Source organism: Exophiala aquamarina (assembly GCF_000709125.1).
Source record: "Exophiala aquamarina CBS 119918 chromosome Unknown aczIA-supercont1.7, whole genome shotgun sequence".
Lineage (NCBI taxonomy): Eukaryota > Fungi > Ascomycota > Eurotiomycetes > Chaetothyriales > Herpotrichiellaceae > Exophiala > Exophiala aquamarina.
This window is the reverse complement of record NW_013550581.1, coordinates 1,325,611-1,346,449: the sequence shown is the minus strand read 5'-3', so window position 1 is coordinate 1,346,449 and position 20,839 is coordinate 1,325,611. Positions and strand designations below refer to the sequence as shown.

At 48.4% G+C, this 20,839-nt stretch overlaps 5 protein-coding genes across 5 annotated transcripts; 1 reads left to right on the top strand and 4 right to left on the bottom strand.

Annotated features, from left to right (window-relative positions):
- Positions 1-866: 866 nt before the first annotated feature.
- Positions 867-4,664, bottom strand: A1O9_08465 (uncharacterized protein; the record flags this gene model as incomplete). The annotated part of the gene is made up of 3 exons (XM_013402851.1): positions 867-2,433; positions 2,493-4,461; positions 4,553-4,664. The coding sequence occupies 3 exons, from the start codon at positions 4,662-4,664 to the stop codon at positions 867-869; spliced, it is 3,648 nt and encodes a 1,215-aa protein (XP_013258305.1).
- Positions 4,665-9,557: 4,893 nt separating this feature from the next.
- A1O9_08464 (uncharacterized protein) lies at positions 9,558-10,174 on the bottom strand (the record flags this gene model as incomplete). Its single annotated transcript, XM_013402850.1, has 2 exons — positions 9,558-10,082; positions 10,124-10,174. 2 exons carry the CDS (start codon positions 10,172-10,174, stop codon positions 9,558-9,560), a joined length of 576 nt encoding a protein of 191 aa, XP_013258304.1.
- Positions 10,175-10,382: 208 nt separating this feature from the next.
- Positions 10,383-10,727, top strand: A1O9_08463 (uncharacterized protein; the record flags this gene model as incomplete). Its single annotated transcript, XM_013402849.1, has 1 exon — positions 10,383-10,727. The coding sequence occupies one exon, from the start codon at positions 10,383-10,385 to the stop codon at positions 10,725-10,727; it is 345 nt and encodes a 114-aa protein (XP_013258303.1).
- Positions 10,728-12,978: 2,251 nt separating this feature from the next.
- A1O9_08462 (uncharacterized protein) lies at positions 12,979-13,780 on the bottom strand (the record flags this gene model as incomplete). The annotated part of the gene is made up of 2 exons (XM_013402848.1): positions 12,979-13,470; positions 13,529-13,780. 2 exons carry the CDS (start codon positions 13,778-13,780, stop codon positions 12,979-12,981), a joined length of 744 nt encoding a protein of 247 aa, XP_013258302.1.
- Positions 13,781-16,174: 2,394 nt separating this feature from the next.
- A1O9_08461 (uncharacterized protein) lies at positions 16,175-18,843 on the bottom strand (the record flags this gene model as incomplete). Its single annotated transcript, XM_013402847.1, has 3 exons — positions 16,175-16,931; positions 17,475-18,661; positions 18,712-18,843. The coding sequence occupies 3 exons, from the start codon at positions 18,841-18,843 to the stop codon at positions 16,175-16,177; spliced, it is 2,076 nt and encodes a 691-aa protein (XP_013258301.1).
- Positions 18,844-20,839: the final 1,996 nt, after the last annotated feature.

Sequence of the window (20,839 nt, the reverse complement as noted above, 5' to 3'; positions counted from 1 at the left end):
ATCAGGCTGAAAAACAAACACTAGAAGAGAATGTTGGATGTGCACATTCTTCGAGCGACTACCCAGATTACTTGAGAACGAAAATCCTAATTGCCTTTTACGATTTGATCCTAGAGGGTGAGCGAAGGCCGCTTTAACCTGAGCTTTGACTGATCCTTTGGCTAAGAATCACTGAGCACGCCCGAGCAATACACCGGGTGCCCAATCAGGCCCCCCCTATAATCGGCCAAACCTGCCTCTCGACCAGGCATTGTTCAAACGAGCTGTTAGGGGACCTGGTTGATTCCCTGCTTTTACAATGCTGCCTAACATTTTCTGTAGCCTTAGCCGTGACGCTCACAACAGGGCACCTAGTGGCCGTATAATCACAGAGTGGAGATCGTGGCTCATAGTTGCCCGTACTACAGAACCCGCTAATATTGTCACGGCGCCTAAACTTTTAGTGGCTGTCATCCCGCTTTTCGTCGTCGAGAATCGCCGTTCTAATTCTTTTACCGTCGATACCGCTGAAAAGACTGAGCTTTAAGACCAACTAAAGATGCAGCCTCTGCTTACTTGTGATTGCTTCCACCATGCCAACCTGTGTATTACGTTCATTTATGTCAGCTTGATTCCTGCAAATCGGGATAATGTGGACGAAAGGGCGAGCCAGGTGAAGTTAGTGGGTCCGGTAATAGATATTCTAGTAGTGCGTTCTAGTGGTGCGTTCTTACCTATACCATCGCCATCACTGACCTCTCCAAGTTCCAGTTCCATTTCCAGACCTGTGCACCCCCTATTTGCCTGAGCCGTGAGTCCGCAAGCCTGAATGTTGTTGTGTTGTCCTGCGCTCGGCGTGGCTATCTCTGAGCGCGTTCTTGGGTACCTTACAAGTACTCTGCTTCCTCGTCCTCGTCACTAATCTCGATAATGTTGGGCGGATATTGCATATGCAGCTGTCCCACAAAATTGGCATCTTGCACCTCTCCGTCGTTGGTACTGACAGGATGTTCTATGCGTAGGGTCTTAGCCTTCCTAGGAGCCTCTCCACGCTTGGTTGCCGGTTCAAGCGCTCTAACGTCCTTTGTAACTATCGCCGGCAAATGCGCGCTGAGTGGCTGCTCCATGGTGGAGAAATCGGCCGCACGCTGATTCAGGAACAGCCTAATCTTGTGCCTGTCGACATTCCCACTCCCGACATCGAATTCACTATCTCCTAAAGCGCTCTGCGCTGCGTTTTCCACACTAATAGAGACCTCGTCGATGCCATCAATATCGGGTAAGTGCGTTAAAGTCTGATGCACTTCTGCCCTGTCGGAGCGATGCCTTAGTGTAATCGCGTTCTTGGAGCGTTTCGAGTTGCTTACATACGATATCTGAGTCACGGAGTCACTAGACATAGTAAGCTGGCCAGACGAAAAGCCGCCCGCGGCCAAATCTGCACCTGTGGCCCAAGGCTGAACTGAATTGAGGGCTAAACTTCGAGAAGACACCATATCATCTTCAGAATCCCGTCTAGCACGTTTCCTGCATTTGGCGCTAGGTGTATTGCTAGCTCCTCGCAGTGCAAGCACTAACGGACTGTTGCTGATAGAACGAGTCTCGGGGCGTGGATTACCACAGTGCTTGGCGACAATTTCTGTACCGCATGCAGAGAAGCTCAAGTCCTCGAGCCCTCCTTTGAAAGGGAAGCAGTCGTGTTGTGACGTCTCGTATGCCCAAAGCTGAATTTCAGAAATCCCCGAAAGTAAGGTGCGCTGGTGGTAGAGGAGAAGTGGCAAGAAAGGATGGAAAGTACAAAATCTGAATTGCGCGTCCCCTTTAGCCTGCTGCATTGAGCCAGTTAGGATAAATTCATATGCATCCTGTAACTCCCGGACGCTGAATACTGCAAGCAGATAGGTTGTGTTGTCTTTCACTCGTGTATTCAGAATCTTCTTCTCCATGTACAGCACCGAGCTTGAGGAGTCGTTGAATTTGAGGGCATAAAATGGGCATACGCGGATCACTAGTTCTTGATCTTGCTGTCCTAGTGGGTGCGCATGTTTTTGCTGCTGAAAATCTGGGAGAGACTGCGCTCCTCCGGGTCGGCGGCGGATCGAGTCTTCTGGAAGTATCAACCTTGCCCATTCATGCAGCGTCTCTGAGCACCGGCTTTGTCGAAATACCTCCAGAAGAACTGAAAACGTGGTCAAATCTTCAGATATCGCTATTGGAAATGGAAACGCCCACTTTTGGGCTCCTTTATGGGTGGTCTTGACGAAAGCAAGGTATCTCTGGAGCTGGACCTCAATCTCTTTTCGGTCAAGATCGAATTGATATTCCTCACGGGGTTCCATTGTAGGGGAATCGGAGTTCCCGACCTCATAGCGAACAACCCAGTTGCTACAGTGCTCACCCAAGTCGACGTTGCGTTTACCGGCAAGGAAATCAGACCAAAGGATTTCGAATGACCTGTGAAAGCTATTAGTAGAACAAACTTTGGGAGTTAGAGCTGCAAAAAGGAATTGTACCTAGATGCCCATACTGTCAAGATTGCTAAAGACTCTTTCCGAACACAATGCTTAGACATCGTCGCCACTGGCTTGATGCTATTTTTATCACCTTGCGGTCTGCGGGCAGGCATTGACCTAACATCTGTCGCTTTTGTGGATCGAAAGAACTTGCTTGGCGTATACGCTGTAATATCCTGCCATATCTGGTGAGGCTCCGCCGAGAGCACTTTGGACCAAAGCTCGAAGTACTGCTCAAGAATTGCGCAGAATTCTAGAAGTGTTACACTTCTTTCTCGGTGAACCTTCGAACCTCTTGACCCGAGGTAGATTTCACTAGATTCTTCAACAGTAGTCGACCATTGTCGCAAATCTTCATATAGGTCTAGGTGCCTAGTGGTTTGAAGAAATATGTAAATAGACTCAACCCAGGACATCAACAGTAGCTGGGAATCGAGAAACTGGGAAAGCCGATGGGATAGATTTGCGAATTGAGGCCGCCATAATTTAATGAAGACTGTAGGTCCGGCGCCCTCAGGAATTGAGTCTCTCAGATGGCGGCCCCAACAGCAAGACGCATACTCAAGTAGAGGGAATACCGTTCGGATGTCTGTTTTCTTTGCAGGTTGAAACATATCACCTGATAGGGGTGACAATGGAGCTTGAAATAGAAGATAGGAGAGACATGTGGAAGCCAATATAGTGTGCGCTTCGAACACTGTCGGCCGGATAGAATCTGCTGAGCCAAACTTATCCATGGATTGTTGTCTTTGTGTCCAGTCGGTTCGGAAAAAGTCTTGCACTGACTTGTGTATGAATCGGAATGTTCCGGCATACTTTTCCACGAGGCTTCCGCTCACCATTACAACTGTATGTTCGAAATCTGGGTAAGCGTCTGTAGGCACATCATGAACGCTAGTATCAAACACCTTGAGTTGTGGATTGATTGTAGACTCCAGTTCCTGAGTATTAAGGAGCTTCTCACCACATGAAACCCATGCAAAAATATGCCGTGCAAGCTCTTGTTCTTCTTTGATCTTCCCAGAAATCAGCTGAAGGATTCTATGGTACATTACATCTAAACTTTCCGGAGTCTTGAGGTCTAGTATGGCGTTTCGTCGTTTCGTTGCGGTCAATGCTGGAGACCTCAGGTAAGCAATCATAAGACGCGCCCAGAGAAACATTCCATGAGCACCTCTAAGAAGACATTGGAGAATTGTTTCAGTTTCACAGTCGGGAAGCAGAGAGTCTTCCTGCAGCAGCTCGATCTGTGATCGTAGGTAGACTTCTATGTCAGGACTGGTGTTTTGTGTCTCGATTTTTATGTGCAAGTAGCCATTCGAACTTCTGAAACTGTCGACGTTCGGTCTGCTGAAAATGATGATCTGTGTTTTGGTATCCTGGCAGGCTGCAGCCAAACGGTTGACCACTGCGACAGGGTCTTCGCATTCATCGAGAGCATCCACAACGATGTAGCATGCATTTATGCGCTGCAAAATGAGAGACAGCAAATCCTGCAGTTCTGAAATTGTGTGCTTTGTTCTACCTTGCATTTGTGCATGTCGACTCAAGAAGGAAACTGCTTCTAGAACTGGAACCTTCGTTGAAAAGATATTCAAGAGTTGAGTGCAAAGGGCCTGGAGAGCCGCCGTGACTGACATTTTCCTCGAATTGAGGTAGGAGAAGAAGTGGAAGCAGACTGCTGTGTCTGTACCACCATTCAGTGCTTGCAGGCTGTTGACCACTGCGGCTGCAAGTACTGTCTTGCCACTCCCAGGCATACCTGGAATCGATGAGTACATTGAAGCACGATTGACAGAATTTGTACCTGTGACCAATAATATTTGACTACTGCGATCTGTAGAAGACTGTGGCTTTTTGATAGCAGCTTGCCAGCTGCGATATGCCTGGTCATTGAAGATCCACTCTGCTGTGCCTTCTTCCCGAGATTCAGTGGCTCTGTCAAATTCTTCGATGTCATCCGCACCATCTAAAAATGACCTGAGGTCTTGAACCTTTGATTCTGCGTTGCCAAACATTTGTCAGTCACCGAAATTAGTAGAGTCAGGGTATTAGCATACCGAACTCATTTTCTGTTGTCTTCTGCAAAACTTGGTTGGTGAGAACTTCGTGCTGAGCCATTATAGTCTGCATGTCTAAAAGCATCTCTTCATGAGTTCGTAGCTTTTCCATGTTCCCTACCATACCCTTGATTCCAACTCTTGCCACCTCCAATTTAAAGACTTTCGTATGGCCGTCCAGGCGCTTGCGAAAGTTGTCGAACCGCGTCTCAAATGGGCGCCAAAGTAATCGCGAGACCACAGATGGGCCGTTGCGCAATGCTAAAACGCGTGAACATGTGGCAATATTTTCATGCTCGCAATGGTATGCTTACAACCATCTTTTCTTTTGAATATTCTTGTCACAGAAGTGAAAAATTCGAACAAATCAGTGTATAAACGCTGTAACGAGAGCCTGAAGTTCGGCGAAACAAGCTTGTCAGCAGACTCTAGGACATCTCTGTAGCCTGGGAGTGAGTTTGTGATTTCTTCCAGTAGTTCGACCAGCTTTTCAAAAAAAGAACTGAAATTTGACGCCAACTGGAGCCCTCGTCAGTTTCATAAAATTGCTACCAATAAGTAAGTGGGAGGAACCTTAAGCATCAGTCGAATACTACCCCAGGCGATCATAGTCCACTCTGGGCGGGCCTGGAGCACAATACTGATGATATTGAAATACGGCTCGAGTCTTTCATTGATCCGACCGATGCGTCCGAGAAATTTCGTCCATTTCCCTTGCTTCTTGGCCCATGTGTTGGGGGCTTGCAAAGAGCCGAGCAGCTGTTGTGGAGTCTGGACACGAGAGAATTCAAATTTGTCTTTTTCGGAAAGAGTGTCAAGAAATTGATCTCTAGCCTTCCTAAAAATCGCGTCGACCTCTTGGTTCTCATTTTCTACCAGAGGGGTCATTTTTGAAGTCGGAAGTTATTAACTTCGCGACCACTCCCCCAGAGCGGACAATTGGTACGCGATAAGAGAATCTGGAAGGCAGGTAAAATTGCCTCTCTTCATGTTGACAAAGGCTGAACATTAAACGGGAGACGTGTCCGCATCATATAATACAGCACAGCCACCACATGAGCCAGAGGCGGGGACTCAACCTGGGGCCCAATTAGAAGGCTAAAGCAGCCCCGCATACTCGTATGTACATACAATTGCTGGAGCCCAACGCCTTGCCCATTCTGGCAGTGTCGAGCCAAAAGTCCGCAAGCCCCTCAAAAATTGGAAAGCGGCTTGATTGGTAGGTAAAGCAGAATTCAGCTCTGTAATTGGCTCACTTAGCAATTTTACCAGGGGTGTGAGACTTTCTGCGTAGAGCTTATGTAGAGGCAGTGAAATGCGCCCCAACTCAGTTATACTAGGAGTGCTCTTGCAGCCACTTCTCTAGTCAAGCTGCTGCCTGGTCTGAGCAAGGCTGAGCCGATAGGAATAGGTGCAGGGCAGATCGACGTCGGAGAAGGAACAACACCTCCAGACCGTGCCTCGATTCCACCTTGGACTAAATACGGCTAGTCTTCTCACAAGGGTGCCAAAATCATTGATCCAACTGGGCGACGGAGCGTCAACTGCGAAATGAAAAGCTTAACGAATCTGGAAAGTTGGCCGACGCATAAAAGAAGTCAGATTTGCACAGGCATTTCCTTTCTGCACGTCTAGACATGACCTTATCGGATGAGAGGCCTGCAAAGCTCAATGTAATCAAATAATAGAAAGGAAACGTTCGGCCGCTCATAACTCTCTACACTTTAGACAATATCAGTCAGCGAAACCGTTAAGTTGGAACAAAAAGTCCAAGTCCCGCGGTCAGAACATCATGCTGACACTCCGGCGCCGATGTTGGCAAATGAATGAATTGAAGGCTCTCTCTTTCTTCAACCGGCACAGTTAGTTGCATCAATTATATAGATATATACACGCTATGGTACGCCCTGCAAAGCCTCGAACATAAGGCTTCCTTAACTATATCCTTGCTCGTCTCAACTTGAGGTCCGGCCTTGGTGTATCCTATATACTAGATTGAACCAGCCAATGGGCTAGCCTAGTACAATGGCCAGGGCACAGGGCTGAGGCGTCTGCATTCGATAGTGTATGACTTGTCCGTCTTCAAGACCATCACCCTAATGCTATTTCCTTAGGTTTCACATTCGTTTCTGTCTATGCCACCTTAAGAAGCCTCGCTATTGAAATCTGATACGTGATTTGGCTTTCCCATTTGATGAACATAACGTTAAGTGACGGTGCAAATCTATACCCGGGAGCGTGGTGATTCTGTGTGTTGGACAACTCATCTAGAATAGGCTAGGTAGACCTACTAGGAGCCTAAAGGGGCCCATCTAGGAAATCAAAATTAAATAACTTTTAGGTGATTAAACGAGACCCTGGAAATCGCTCGCATAGAGGTTCTAAGATGGGACCCACCAAAGGAGCCCAAAATCGGAGTCTCTTTATTTGGTACTTATGATGAGAAGGGTGGACGTACCACTCTGGTTTCTTTCCATCATCTTCAGTAATCTTTACATGTCGAATATAAGTTTGACCTAAGCTTCTAAGCCCACGGTAAGCGTGACTGAGTCAATTCATGAGCTATCCTGAGCCGAGTGTAACGATTAGAGCGAATTGTTTGTCGAGTCACAGTTCCTCGTACGGCGAGTTATCTAACTGTTGGTGGGTTAGCGTGGCGCAGGGGTAGGCCAGCGGCAGGCAGGTTCCGGCGAGAGTCACATGTGCCAACGCTACACGTGATAGTGTCGTGGGCACGACCTTACTCCTTTTACCTGACTACCACGATACTTCGGCGAAACTCAACCTCTCCTAAGTTCCTTTCCGAGCATCCCGCCATTTGACTGGAGCCATTACTACGCCATTTTTCCCAGACCCTCACAGTTAGTAGCATAGAAGCTGAGGCAGATCTACAAAAATAGATATACTCCGGTCAAGATTGCGTACTCTGACCGCACGCGCCGTAACGAGCCAGCCTTGCGTAGATAATTAGCCTTCCCCGCCATGCTCCTGTCTACTTGGTGTTTCAACATATGGTCTATGCCCAGCCTTAGACGGAGAGCTTATCAGGTACGGTTCAAGGTCTCTTCATAGTACCCTATATCGTCTTGCGAATTCTATTAGTCTGCACCTGACCCACGGAGGTCAATCCCTCGCCCAAGACACCTCTTCTCCACGGGTAGCACATCCAACCCATCCCGCCCTCCCACCATCGCTTTCCCTCCCACCATCGCTTTCCCTCCGACCCACTTTCCCACTGGCATTTTGCGGCTGCGCCAACTGCAAGAGCTGACAGACAAGCTTTCTGGAATGTTGATTTGATATGAGAGAGTACGGAGGCGTGCACGGAAAGTTCAGGTGATGAGAGCTTTTGTCTGAAATATCAAACATCTCATGGAATCAAAACTTTTCTCATACTGGTGCTTAGCCATGACTGCTTCTGCACCAAGCGTTCCGTAGAGATATCATGTCACCGACAGTCTCATGGGATAGTCTGATCAATAAAGAATAGATTCCATATTTTTTGCTAGTTGCTGCACTACTCACTAGTGAATCACTGCTACTTTCATCCATCAACTTGAGCATTTGCACTTTGATGAATCCAGCACTAGTTCATAGACGATCTGAAATCTACCCTCCTTACCCTGACTGCCAGTCGCTTCATGAGTCGAGATGTTTCAGATTCAGGAAGACATGCCATTGCTTTGTTGTTTGTCTCTCTCCCCCTGGATCGCCAATGATGCAGAACATTCCAAAGCGAAGCCGAAAACGCGCAGTAGGAGACCGGAACATTGGTATGAATATTCGATCGCATGTGGTGCATTGGTCAGCAACCTGCTCGCTACCCAAGAAGAGTTTGTGAAGGTTTGACTAAACTCATGCATGGTGTCTGCATTGAGGCGCCAGAGCGTATCGATATTTCCCACAGAATAAAGCACTTATACACGAACATTTTTGGCGTAAGACGCTCGATAAGTCGGCCACTGTACATTGATGCCGTACATTTCCTCATTCGTCGTATTCGCTTCGCCTCTTCTTAACTGGAAAACCAAAACGTCGAACAAAGCAGCGTTCGATCCGGCTGCTTGTTTCTCTCTTTATTCATGTGGAATTTCAATGACTTTACCAGTTATTGCGTATCCCGTCCCCGAAACAGCGTGACATGGGTACCGTGTATGGAGAGCAGCCCACAGCTGACAGGGCTAGACCTGACAGTTTGTAACTGGTGAAGTTCGGCCAACTGAGCCTGCCGCAACGGTAGTGATAGCTCCACCTATCGAGACGTCGTACAGGACGATTGAGAGCAATGGCTGGGATACCCAGGGATTTGGTAAACTGGCGTACGATATGTCTGTCGTTGATGTCAAAGTAGTCGCTGTTGCAGGAACCACCATGGACCAAGACCACTGGCGGTATGGCAGGGGATGACAATGTGATGGTGGCCTTCAGCGGAAAGAAACTGCTACCGGTAACGACGCTTCCGTCAGGTAGCTTCAACGATAGAGGCTGTGGTACAGTCAAGGTCGTGAAATAGTATGATTCGTAGACGTTTAGACCATAGGAGGAGGTAGGAAATGGAATTCATCGTTTTATATCTTTGCTGACCATAAAAATTCTCCTGAATATAAGGGAGTTCGCCAGTTGATCTGTCACAACTCTTCCATCACAGTCTTTGGACACTGATCGAATCCTTTGCTACTTGAGTAGATCGGCTGAAACCACTACTCGGCCCCGCGTCTGACCGTCACACCGTGTTGCTTCCTGTAGGGTCGCTTGTGTGCTTGTATAATTTTGTTAGCTTTCTGTCCTAAAAGTTACACTTGCCAATAGGTGCCACTGCGGTAATGGGGTTAGGACTCAATAGTATTCTCTTTTCTTGGTAAATAAGCCTAAGAATAATTTAAATACTCTCCTTCTTTTTCTATTCAAGATTCTTACGGTTAAACGAGAAATAACTAAGGTTTGACCACAGTTTGATTGAGGTTTAACCATGGACTCACTACTGTAGTGCAATATGCCCGCTCTGTTATTGGCGATGTATAAATTTGTAGTCGAACGGCAATACAGTTGAAATCCGATGTTCAGCCAGTTGTGGATACATCCACTTCGCTACCGGGCTCAAAAAGTTAGATAGAAAGTTTGCTGGCTTAATAATGGTCCAAGCCCAGCCGTTTTGTTCGGCGGCTTTCTGAACTGCAAGCTCGTTGGTGTATTTTCCTTCAATACAGGCGTAGCGATTGGTGCCTTCTTTAATGTTCTTGAAGTTTCCGGAGACTCCAGGATCTTTGACGCCAGCGGTGGTGGTATAGACGACTCGTTTGACAGAGGGGACTGTTGAGAGGACTGAGAGGATATTCTCAGCATGCCGTTGCTCACTTTTGAAGTCGGTCCAACCTGTGTTGAGATGAAAAAAGCATGCCGTGCATGATTCTGCTGCAGCTGCAACGGCAGACACGTCGTCGTTATCACCTTTGAAAAGTTTGGCTGACGGTGAAAGCTTTGCTAACGCTTGAGCGTTGGGACTATCAAGATCGCGGACCAGAGCATGGATCTTGACAGGGTGAGTTGGGGAGGAAAGGCGGGTGAGAGCACAGATTGTGGCAGACCCTTGAGTTCCTGTGCCGCCTGAGATGAAAATGACATCTTGGTGTGGTGATTAAGACACGTTGAAAGGATCTAAGAATATGAGACGAGTACAATGACAGGAAGGCCCATCAAAAGGCTTGAAGAGTCTTCTTATCAGGCCAACAACCAGATAACCACTAGAACAATGCTTGTATTTTCAATCTGGATCGCCTTCGCCGGTTGAATTGCAAAGTTCGACCTTGGCTATCAGGGCGCGGCCTTGATTATGCCGTCATATGGTCGAGCCTTTGGACATTGCCAGCAAGTGTCCGACCCAGTCACCGATATTGCGGTGCTATCTACGCTACAGACTCCACTAACGAGTATTCCGATGCTTTTATTCGCTGTCGGTGCCTCCTTAGCGGGGCTGCTGGGCACATGGTTCGGTCGAAGACACATGATCCAAATGGCATGTGGGTTGTGCATCCTCTCCGCTGCCGGTATGCTGGGCACTGGTGGGAGCTTCTTGAACTACATGGTCGGCAAGCGTATTGGTGGGATTGGGATAGGCCAACTCCAGGCGGTGGCTATCGTCTACGATTCGGAATGTACATCTCCCAGCAAGCGTTGACTGCTACTTGGCCTGTTCAACGCAGGCCTGTCCTTGGGCAACGTCTCAGCGGCTGCCGTCTGCGCTGGTGCAGCTCAACTAGCACCAACCTCGGATTGGCAGTGGAAGATAGCGATCTTGTGTCAGATTCCTCTTAACCTTATACTCGGAACTGGTTCTCTATTCTTTTGTGAGTCGCCTCGATGGCTCCTCATCAAGGGTAGAGAAGAGCAAGCACGAAATGGTTTGCATCATGCCAACAAGCAGAACCATACTCTGAGATTGTGGCCACACAGCTTCAAGATGTCAAGAGCCATATCAAACTCGACCGGTCCATAACTGCCACAGCTTCATGGATCAAGATCTATAGAACAAAAAAAAATCGCAGAACCTTCATATCTGTGCTGGTTTTAGTAGGTGTTGCGATCGCCGGAATCCAATTTGTTGGCTATTACACCGCGTTTTTTTTTGTATGGGGTCGAGACTTCCAATCCTTATCTGACCAATCTCACAATTGCGCTCTGTATCTTTGCAGGAACGATTCCTGGTCCATTTGCCCCGGAATATCTCGGCAGGCGGCTTTCGCTCCTGGTTGGGTCCAGCATCATGGCTACTTCAATGATGATTTTCTCGTCGGGTGAGCACTGGTCTAGGGCCCAGCAATTCCATTGCTCAAAATGTTGTGGTTGTGTTCTAGTGCCTGCGGGCAGCTGTGGAAGCCTTGATTGGACCATGTGTTTCGCTCTCATCAGCTGAAATGCATAGTGTTCGTCTCCGTACCTACGTTCAACCCAGCACTACGGTTATCTTCAACATCTTTGCCTTTGGGGCTACCTTCTGGACGCCGTATATGCTGGACCGCGTCTACAGAAATATGGGCGCCAGGGTTGGTTATTTCTATTTCGGAGCTACTTTCGTGGAGAGCTTGTGCTTGTGTTCTTATTTGTGCCAGATACGGCGAGACTGACTTTGGAGCAAGTCGACGATTACTTTGCGTCAGGCCGTCAAGCTTAGAAGACTTCTCTGGCCCGAAACAAGAAGCCGTCTTAGGCCGGCGGAGTACAGCAAGTTACTCATGAGTGAGGGAAATTGGAACGGGATATCAGGATCATTTCCGAAGTCGATGTATTGCTGAGGAGAATAACAAGTCGAGGGAAGGAGGGAAGAAAGAAGGAAAAAGGGAGACTCGGAGATCGTCTTCGATGCTCAACTTGGCGCAATTGCTCGTAGCTATAGCAAATGAATAATTAATGCTAGAAGGATTTCAAAATTACTTGAACAGAACTTCCAATTCCAGTTGCTATTCTGAAAATGCAGAATCATTGTCAGCTCTGCCGTTACTGTTAATTGTAGGGCCAATTAGATGACGGCAAGTTCGTCACATTGAAATGAGGTTAGATCTGGAATTGTCCAGCGCGGAGTACGCTTACGCTGAGTTCGTAGACACAAGTTGCGCCCGTGTTAATTGATCAAAGTTTAGACCAATGGTCAATATCGGCAATCTTGGCGCCGTCATCGGTTGTGGTGTTTCGCTTGTTGTTTTGTTCCTTGATATTCTCCTGAAGATTCGCGATCTACTTACTTTCGTTCATGTTGGCGACAGATTCGGCTACAAAATCTCCAACTTCTCGAACGCCCTCTGCAATTGAAGAAGCCATGATAAGAGAAAATAAGTGGCTGGCGAAGGTGAAGGAAATGTGTTACGGGATTTTCAAGACATAGGAAGTAGACAATACGCTCCAATCAACCTTCATGACATCTATGATACATCGTTAAGTCTGTGAGCATCTGTGAGTTTCGATCAGCACATATGGCGTCGAGCTGTCCCCCAAACCTGCCATGCAAATAAGGGTAATGCAATACATCCACCCTCTGTAATAGAGTCACTCGTCTGTGGGGTATACTTGAACATCTACCGTCTTTCTAACACTAATTTGGCCTGACTTCATGCTTTGCAGGCCGATCGGACTCGATCCAAATTGATCAGGGTGGTTTGGGATGATTCGTTCCTCCGAGCTCGTCCTTCGTACTGAAACCGAAGCGCCTTGTACATTGACATTATAGTTTCTCTTTGATGCATCTGAGGGCATAGTAAGGCTTTGATTAGGCGGGACTGTCCGACCATGGTTAGGAAGGTCACGCGCACGTCGTGAAGAAGTCCCATAGCCCGGTTTATGGAAGACTAGTCTTGACGCGAGGATATCAATCCTGTAGGTTTGTTCTCAGTCAATGAACAGTTGCTAAAGTTAGACACAAAAGGTTTCGCAATTACTCACAGCATCATGATTGGGAACATGCACTCCAGGGTGTAAGCAAACCGGTCCAGCTGACTAGCAATGCCCGTTGCACTCTGGGCGGAAGCCTGGAATGAATATGTGATTGCCCTCATTGTTCCCAGGATGGCAAGGAGTGCCAGGCGACCTTCAGTGCTCCGCATGAGATGGCGAAGCAAGTCTGTCCGAATGGCTGTCTCTCGAGACATCACCTTGGCTTTATGGAAGGTCCGCAGGAGGAAGAAAGCGCTGATACACTCCACCGTGGCGATTAATACAAAGTAGCCCACGTGTAAGCTATTGATTGTCTTTTGACCCTTGTCGTTACTACCTGTAATAATTCCTACTCTTAACACTGCGATCGAGACACGGATGCTCAAGATACCGAGCATCGAAAACCAGAAAAGTCCCGTAAAAATATATAGTGACTTCCTGCGTAACATTCGAGTGAGGATAATGTAACTGTAAAACGAATACCCTGCCTCTTGTGCCTGGACCGTGGGTCAGCATCTCTACCACCAAACGGTGGGGTGATGGATGTTTTCCTACCATCCAAGCTATGTCTGCAAACACCGATGCCACCGCTCGATTTGTGACCGGGTAGGATTCATTATAAAAGGCGTAGTAGCAAAGGCCATTGGCGATGGCGCAACTCAGCGAGGTGATTATTGGAACCGCGCATATCGGGGAAAACGTCGTGATGCCGCCAACAAGGAGCCCAAAGAGGGTGTTGACCAAACCTATCGTGCTCAGGATTGACCAACTGAGCTCGAAATAAACAGGTTGTGCAGCGGTAGCCATTCTCTCATCCACTGGGCAGGTGACAAGAACTCAGAGGACGTTGATATTGTCGATAACAGGTAGACAGCGGTACCAATTTGTAGGGAGCGCCAGCCATGGCACCGACCTTCCAGAAAGTCAAATTCCCAACTCCTGTTGCGGAGAGTCGTACGTGTAAACTGCTTTGGGGTTTTGCATATAACGCTAATAAGCATGCAGTGGCATGATGGCGCAGATTGGCTTCTAAACTGTTGATGAACATGCAAAGTGTTCCAAGTGGAGACTGATGTGAACATGCAGATCGCCGGGGCTCAATCTAAGCCTATCCTGGTGACAATCCCGCGGGGAAGCTTGCTGCCAATAAATTATGCATTGCTTTAGCAGATGTCTCCCAATCCTCAAGGATGTGATCGCCCACGTTGGACTGGCTCGTCCATTTAGTGTGGTGCCGGCTCGTGGAGGCTGAAACACGTGTATTGTTTGGCGTTGGAAATGTACGTACTCATCCGGAGGACGGAGTTAGGTACCCACGACCCAGTACCCAGTACGGAGCACTATACGGAGCACCAGGGCCTGCAACCGAACGTGCAGTACGGGGTTGGCAAGCGAGGTTCAGGTCCCGCACGCACGTGGGTGACACATAGTGCTCAGGGGTAGGCTGGTGACCGCCTTACCAAAAATTCGATCCAACAGTCCTCGTCCTTCATAGCAAGGGATTCAATCCCTAGTCGTGCCCGGTACGAGAGTCTTTATCGGTCTTAGGTTTCTGCAAGGCAAGCATCGTATGCAAAAGCTTCCTCCATTTCTCATGTCGCTCTCGTAGCCGCAGTCGCCCCTATCATTCAGGGCAAGTGAACGCGCAATCTATCTTGCTGCTGGAAGCATCGGCATCACCCCGTGGCCAACCTCGAAACGAGGACTGGAGAATCGGCAGTGGTGTGGCAATGGTGAAGAAATTGAAGCACCAAGGTGTACGGAGTACCATCTCGTTAACCTCAAGGCAAGCAGGACAAGCGTCATTAGCCGAAGCATGCGGGGCTCAGCATCAAGCGGGATCCTTTTCGAGGAGACTCGGTTCTCGTGGACGTGGTCTCGGTCTCGGGGGGCGGCTTCACATTACGGAGTTTGTTGACGAATGAATTGCCACGTTCCTGGATACACTCGGGCTGTTGTTTCTGAGCTACGGAGTACCCTATCCATCTTTTACGAGCTGACTCGTTCGAGGAGTACCTGGCCGCTTTTGCCCACTTGCCGACACTTCCGTCGCTGGGTGCAAAACGAGAAGCGGCTTTTCAATTTGTCTCTAGCGCAGCTGTACTCGCAAAACCCTGGCTACGTGCCTTGGCATATCCCAGGCCAAGACGTTAGCCGAGGCCAATTGTTATGTACTGAGCTTTATGCTCCGTATCTGGCCAGGCGCATTGCTGCCTCCATGTGGAGGAGTGTACCTAGTCGGGGCGCTAGATGACCGACGGCAATACATGTACTGGGGCACCTGCGCATTGATTTCAACCAGCTTTTAGTCAAAGCAGACAACATAGCCGAGATTGTAGACTCCGATCTGGAGATAGGGCTGCTAGGATGATTAGAAATGCTCGTTTTCCGAGCCAGGTGGGCTCTAGTCTGTAGATTCCCAACATCTTCTCGTGATTTACCACTAATTTGAAGCTTTGACACCTGTGGTGACATGGCTTCTGGACCAGCGCCCAAGGCCAAAGCCTTCCTTTGCCAATGTTGTTTTATGGTTCCAATTGGGCCCAAGCCGCCGTTCGTTCGATACAGATACTATTGTCTGGTGCGGAATCACAATGCTGCTTTGGGCCGCGGCTATCATGATTCGGAAAGGCAGATGTACTTCGCCTTGCAAAACCCGTTGGAGGAGAGCCGGCAGATCTAGTTCCTCTTCTAGTTGCTTGGGGTCCAAGTGGAGGAGAGTGGGCGAGGCTCTCGTATGTACTGGTGATCGCCCACGACTTTGCCATTGAAAGAGCCTGTTGCCTCCCAACCTTATCTCCTCCTCGCAAAGTGTATTGTATTTATTCTGCAAGTGACCTACACCCCATCCTCCCTCAGTAAGGTGAAAGCGTAATGATATGTTGATACGTCAAGCACATCAACATCTCAGCATATCGCTTCAGCCTTGCAAGTCGCGTGAGGTAGTCTCGATCTCCATGGGCAGTGGTCCGGTATAGTTCCCCTTTCTCTTCTCTACCTATACTTTGTTACTAGTTTCCGTATACTTTTCAATTAATTTTGATGATATCTAGAATTATATAGATGTGCTCTCATCTGAAAAATTATTGCGCCCAGCACGGGCGCCACCGCAGTAGAGCCCGGTATACCTTGCATCCAGGCTGCTTCGTGAAAAACAATACGGCCATTGTAACCTATGGAAACGCCAACAAAGTGTGTTGATCAAACTACAGACAACTCTAAAAAGATAAAAGACATGATAGCCAAGAACAGGAACAAAGTCGAGCTGGCAACGACAGTTGCGGCGGCGCCAGTGTAGCTCGCGATCCAAGTGCTCGGGCTAGGGCCAGCCACACCTTGATTGCCGTATCCGTTTGAGTCGACGTTGTCAGATGAGTCTCCATTATTGGAGCCTGGACCGAAGGAGTCTCCACCGCCAGTTGCTCCATTCAGGTGGTCATTATTTGAATCGTCGTTGTTGCCTGCGCTGCCGCCGTCGGCCGGATGTCCAGATCCTCCAGCGTCTCCGGGACTGATGTTCGAGACTGGAGTGGCGGCTTCAGATGCAGAGGGGAAATTGTGCGGAGCATTGGCTGCCTGTGTTGGTGCACCACCACCTGCTCCATTGCCGTAGCTTAGTTCTAGGCCGGAGGGTGACCCAGTCTTGGTGACTAGAGTGCCTGAAGGTGCTCCCGGAGGTCCATGGGGATGTGCACCCGCGAGAGGTAGTGGTAGGACGGTGACGGGCACGACAACTGTTTCAGTTGGAGTGTCGACAGGCCCGGTGATCGTGATTGTCTTGCCACTGCGATCTGTTGAAATGGTGACTTCGTGCCCATGATCAATCGTAACGATGACTCCATGTCCAGTTGGCTGTGGTTGAACAGGTTTAGTAACCACAAATGGAGTCGTGATGGGCCAACCTGCCGGACACGTAATTGTGGTGGTGGCCAGTGAAAATGTTGGAAGAGGTTGATCTCTACAGCCACAGTGGGTAGTAACAAACGAAGTTGTTCTCGTGGTGAGACCGGTCGGGCAGGGTTCAATCCAAGTTCCTTTCGAATGTTAGTGTGATTGAATCGTATGTGACGCACTTCATACGACATGCTTACCTGTCAGTGTAGTAGTAAGTATAGTTGAAGAAACTCCATGACTTCCCCATCCTCCTCTCTCTGATTGATCAGAAGAGAGCGAGCTCTTGATGGAAGAACTTGAATATTGTGGCCTGATACTGCTCGATTGCTTCGAGGTTGTCACGGGGGATGATGCCGGTGAGGTTGCCGAGGTGTAGCTTGAAGTGGGGGTTGATCCGGCAATTACTGCAGTAGAGGACGAGCTTGTTGTAGAATCCAGGTTGGGATCAATCATAGAGCTAGAACTCAATGTGGAATACTGCGATACACTGGTCGATGCTGATCCTGGAAGTGGCGCAACTGCTGATTGAGAAGAAAGTGTAGTCGTGGTTGAGCCAACAACTGGTCCAATTGTGAAAGTTGACGAGGACGACGATAATGTTATGTACTCTAGTGATGTGGTTGATGAGGTGGTGGCCATAATTGGGCCGGCAGTGGAAGATATTGCAGATGTGGTGCTGATGTCTCCAGCAGGCGAAGATGATGTTGTGGTCGAATCATCAACTGGTTGGAAACTCGATGACGGCGGGTTTGGCAAACCTGGGGTGAAAACAAAAATGCCCGTCGATGCTGATGTTGTCCCTGTGACAGATTGGGTAGCAGTAAATCCAGATGTTGTTGAAGCCTCACTGTGTGATGTAGTGGAAGATGATGAACTACAACCTGAAGTTGTCGAAGCTGGCAGGGGGCTTGGAGATGATGTGGAACTAGTAGAGCCGGTAGTCGTGAAGCTGCTTGTGGTGCTCGCAGTGGATTGTTGGTAGACTTTCAGCTGGTTGATTTGCCAGTAGGTGTCAACGAAAGCACCTGGGTTGTCCCTGACGAAGGCGTTGCAGCTGGTAGCCTGAGCAGTACATGAGGGATATTGGTTGTACCAATATGGGTCAGCTGCATAATCGCCGCAGAAATCAATATTCATAACGATGTTCTGATCCACAAAGCTGTCATCAAGTCTGCAGCTGGGGACGAATTTTGCCAAAGGCGGTCCCCAAAGGGCTGGCTGAGGGGTACCAGTAAGGACATCCGAGGGTATGGAGTTCCTGGCAAAATACCAAATGGTTACAGCATCACTGGTCCATTCTGTGGCATACACTCCACCACCTTGCTGATTAAAGCCGGTTCCATATGTTGAAGGGCTGGTAGAGTTAATCGAGCATCCGACTAAACCTCCAGTATTAATGTTGCAGTCGGTGGTCTGCAATGTTCCTGTCATGGGTTGCTGACCAATAGAACACGCTTGGCTTGTCTTCAGGGACAGCACGCTAGTCGAATCAAGATTAATGCCTTCGATGACATCCAGCTCACTATACGATTGGGCCACAGGGCCTTTCAACCAAAAAGCTGGCCAGGTCGCACACTGCCCACCCGGCATATGGGCAAGGCCGAGTATAAAGAGACCATGGTTATAGAGCTTCTTGCTCTCGATTCGTATGCTATTGCGCCCCCGTCCTGTGGCCACATTCGTGGTATCAACTCCCATGTAGATGCTGCCATCTGGGAGTGTTGATAGAAGCCCAGAATCAACTGCGGCTGCTTGACTGATATAGTTCACGTAACCGTTTGTAGGATCGTTGTCCTGTACTTCATTAAGCCTCCGCTGGCCAATGAATATCATAGAATACGTACAGTAAAGAAATCGAAGTTGTCTGCAAATGACCCGGCCGAAGAACCAGCAGTATAGTCATCTCGCAGAACGTACACGGTCTGACCGAAAGCGAATTGGGCGAATGCGACAAGAGACAAAAGGAGTGGACGCATCTCTCAAGATGCTGCGTGTAAGTACTGGTGACAAACCGACACAACACAAAGTTGCAGAAGGAGAAGAAAGGCAATGGACGAAAGTCAGACATTGTGGCCGTGGGAGAGAACTGATGAGAGTTTTGATCGATCTTGCCTGTTGTCGGCAAACGTAAAGGCTTGCGCACGTTCACTCTGCCCAAAATTACCTGAGAAGCTTGATAAGTACAATATCACATCAAAATTAAGGACAAAAAGAGCTGGAAATTGAAGATCTCATGCCTTGACCCCCTTTTTGGTGCGGAGAGTCCATTGGTTCAAGGACAAGGGTCGGGATCGCACGCTGTCAGAGCTGTCAAAACCTGGGCCTGCTTGAATTAACCAATCAATGGCTTCCAGGGAAGCTGTTTGCTGACTCCTGGCAGCCTGTCAGGAAAATGATGCTAAGTCCAGTGTATATCTAGAAGTCGGAGGAGACGTGGACATAGATGCTGGTGATAAGTGATGAAGCTATGGCTAGCTATTTCAACGCGGGACAGAGCGCTTTTCATCCAGCCCCGTACAGGTTTGTTCAGTCGACAGCTGCAGAATTGCAGTCGGATCAAGTGGCAGCTTGATGCAATTCTCGGAGATCAATACCGTGCGACATGCATCACCCGTGCGTTGTGAGTTGAGAATTGTTGTTCGCGTCTAACTTTCTTGAACTTGACCCTGCGCCACGGAATTGATGTTTTTCCGTCTGCCGAAACGAGTGCTAGCAACCAAGCAAATATGCCAAGGATTTACTCAATGTTTGTTTCGTCGTCTCAGGTTCACGTGTCCCTCTTTCAACCTCGTGGCCTTCCAGATGGTCCTAAAATTGGTCAATGTACTCGTGCTTGTCTGTCTGATCGGAGGCTGGGTCGCCCTCATGATTGCCAAACCAAACGCCAGCATGATCTACCATTCCATTTTCGGTGGGTCGCCCGAAAGGCAAAATGGCTTGCTGGTGATGATCTCTGTCTTTGTGGAGACTGTTGCTTTGATGCCTAAAGTCTATTGCCCTCACCATGTTTGCTTCGTCCAACAGGCTCTCTGGAACTTGCACTTGAAGAAGGTGAGAGAGGTGGCTGTTGGCTGTGGTCGGAAGTAGGATGAAGTTTAGGTGGTTCAAGGGCAGCGATTGATGGCAGAATCTGATACACGCACAACATGGCAGCAATGGAAGAAGCCGTCTGTGTGGGCCAAAAGTGGCGATGATGAACGAATACTGGCACATCCACGATCCCTTCGACAACACTGGCATCACGAGGAACTATTGATGCCCCTCCTGACTGTTGAGATTTGGGTCGTCGCGAAGGTCAAGCCAATCCATCAACAGCACAGAACGAATCACCTTCAACTCGGGTCCAACACAGTACCTGGCATAGAACTCAATCTTATCAATGCTTGGTCTGGCCAATTGGAATTCGAGATCAATACATTGTTGGACTGTGAGCGCTAGATGTGAGGCAGTCGAAGTGGATCAAATCAGCTCAATTCACCTACACTCAATTATGCACCCGCGATCACTGTAGGCTGCGAGTCTGTGAATGAGTCACTGAGGTTCTTGGCGTGATGAGGTTGGTTATTCTGTCTTCATAAACCCCGTCTCACCTCGACTTCCTCCTTTCTCCCTCTGTCTCTCCCTTCTCCCTCGTTTTGACTACCTGTCTGTTTATGCCATCACTATACACCTCCCGTCCTCACACACACTCTCTCATGACATATAGCGCTGCTATTCAGTAGACGCTCACTCAGTTCTCCCAGCTGTCCTTAGTAAGTGCACTACTATGATTCCCCGCTCCCTCTTGCACTGAATAGTGATAGCTAACTCAGGTGGTTCCTCTGAACCTCACAGGTAGTAGTTGGGAAGCCACGGTGAGGGTGACCCCTCACACGACTTTATATTTATATTTATATTTATATTTATATTTATATTTATATTTATATTTATATTTATATTTATATTTATATTTATATTTATATTTATATTTAT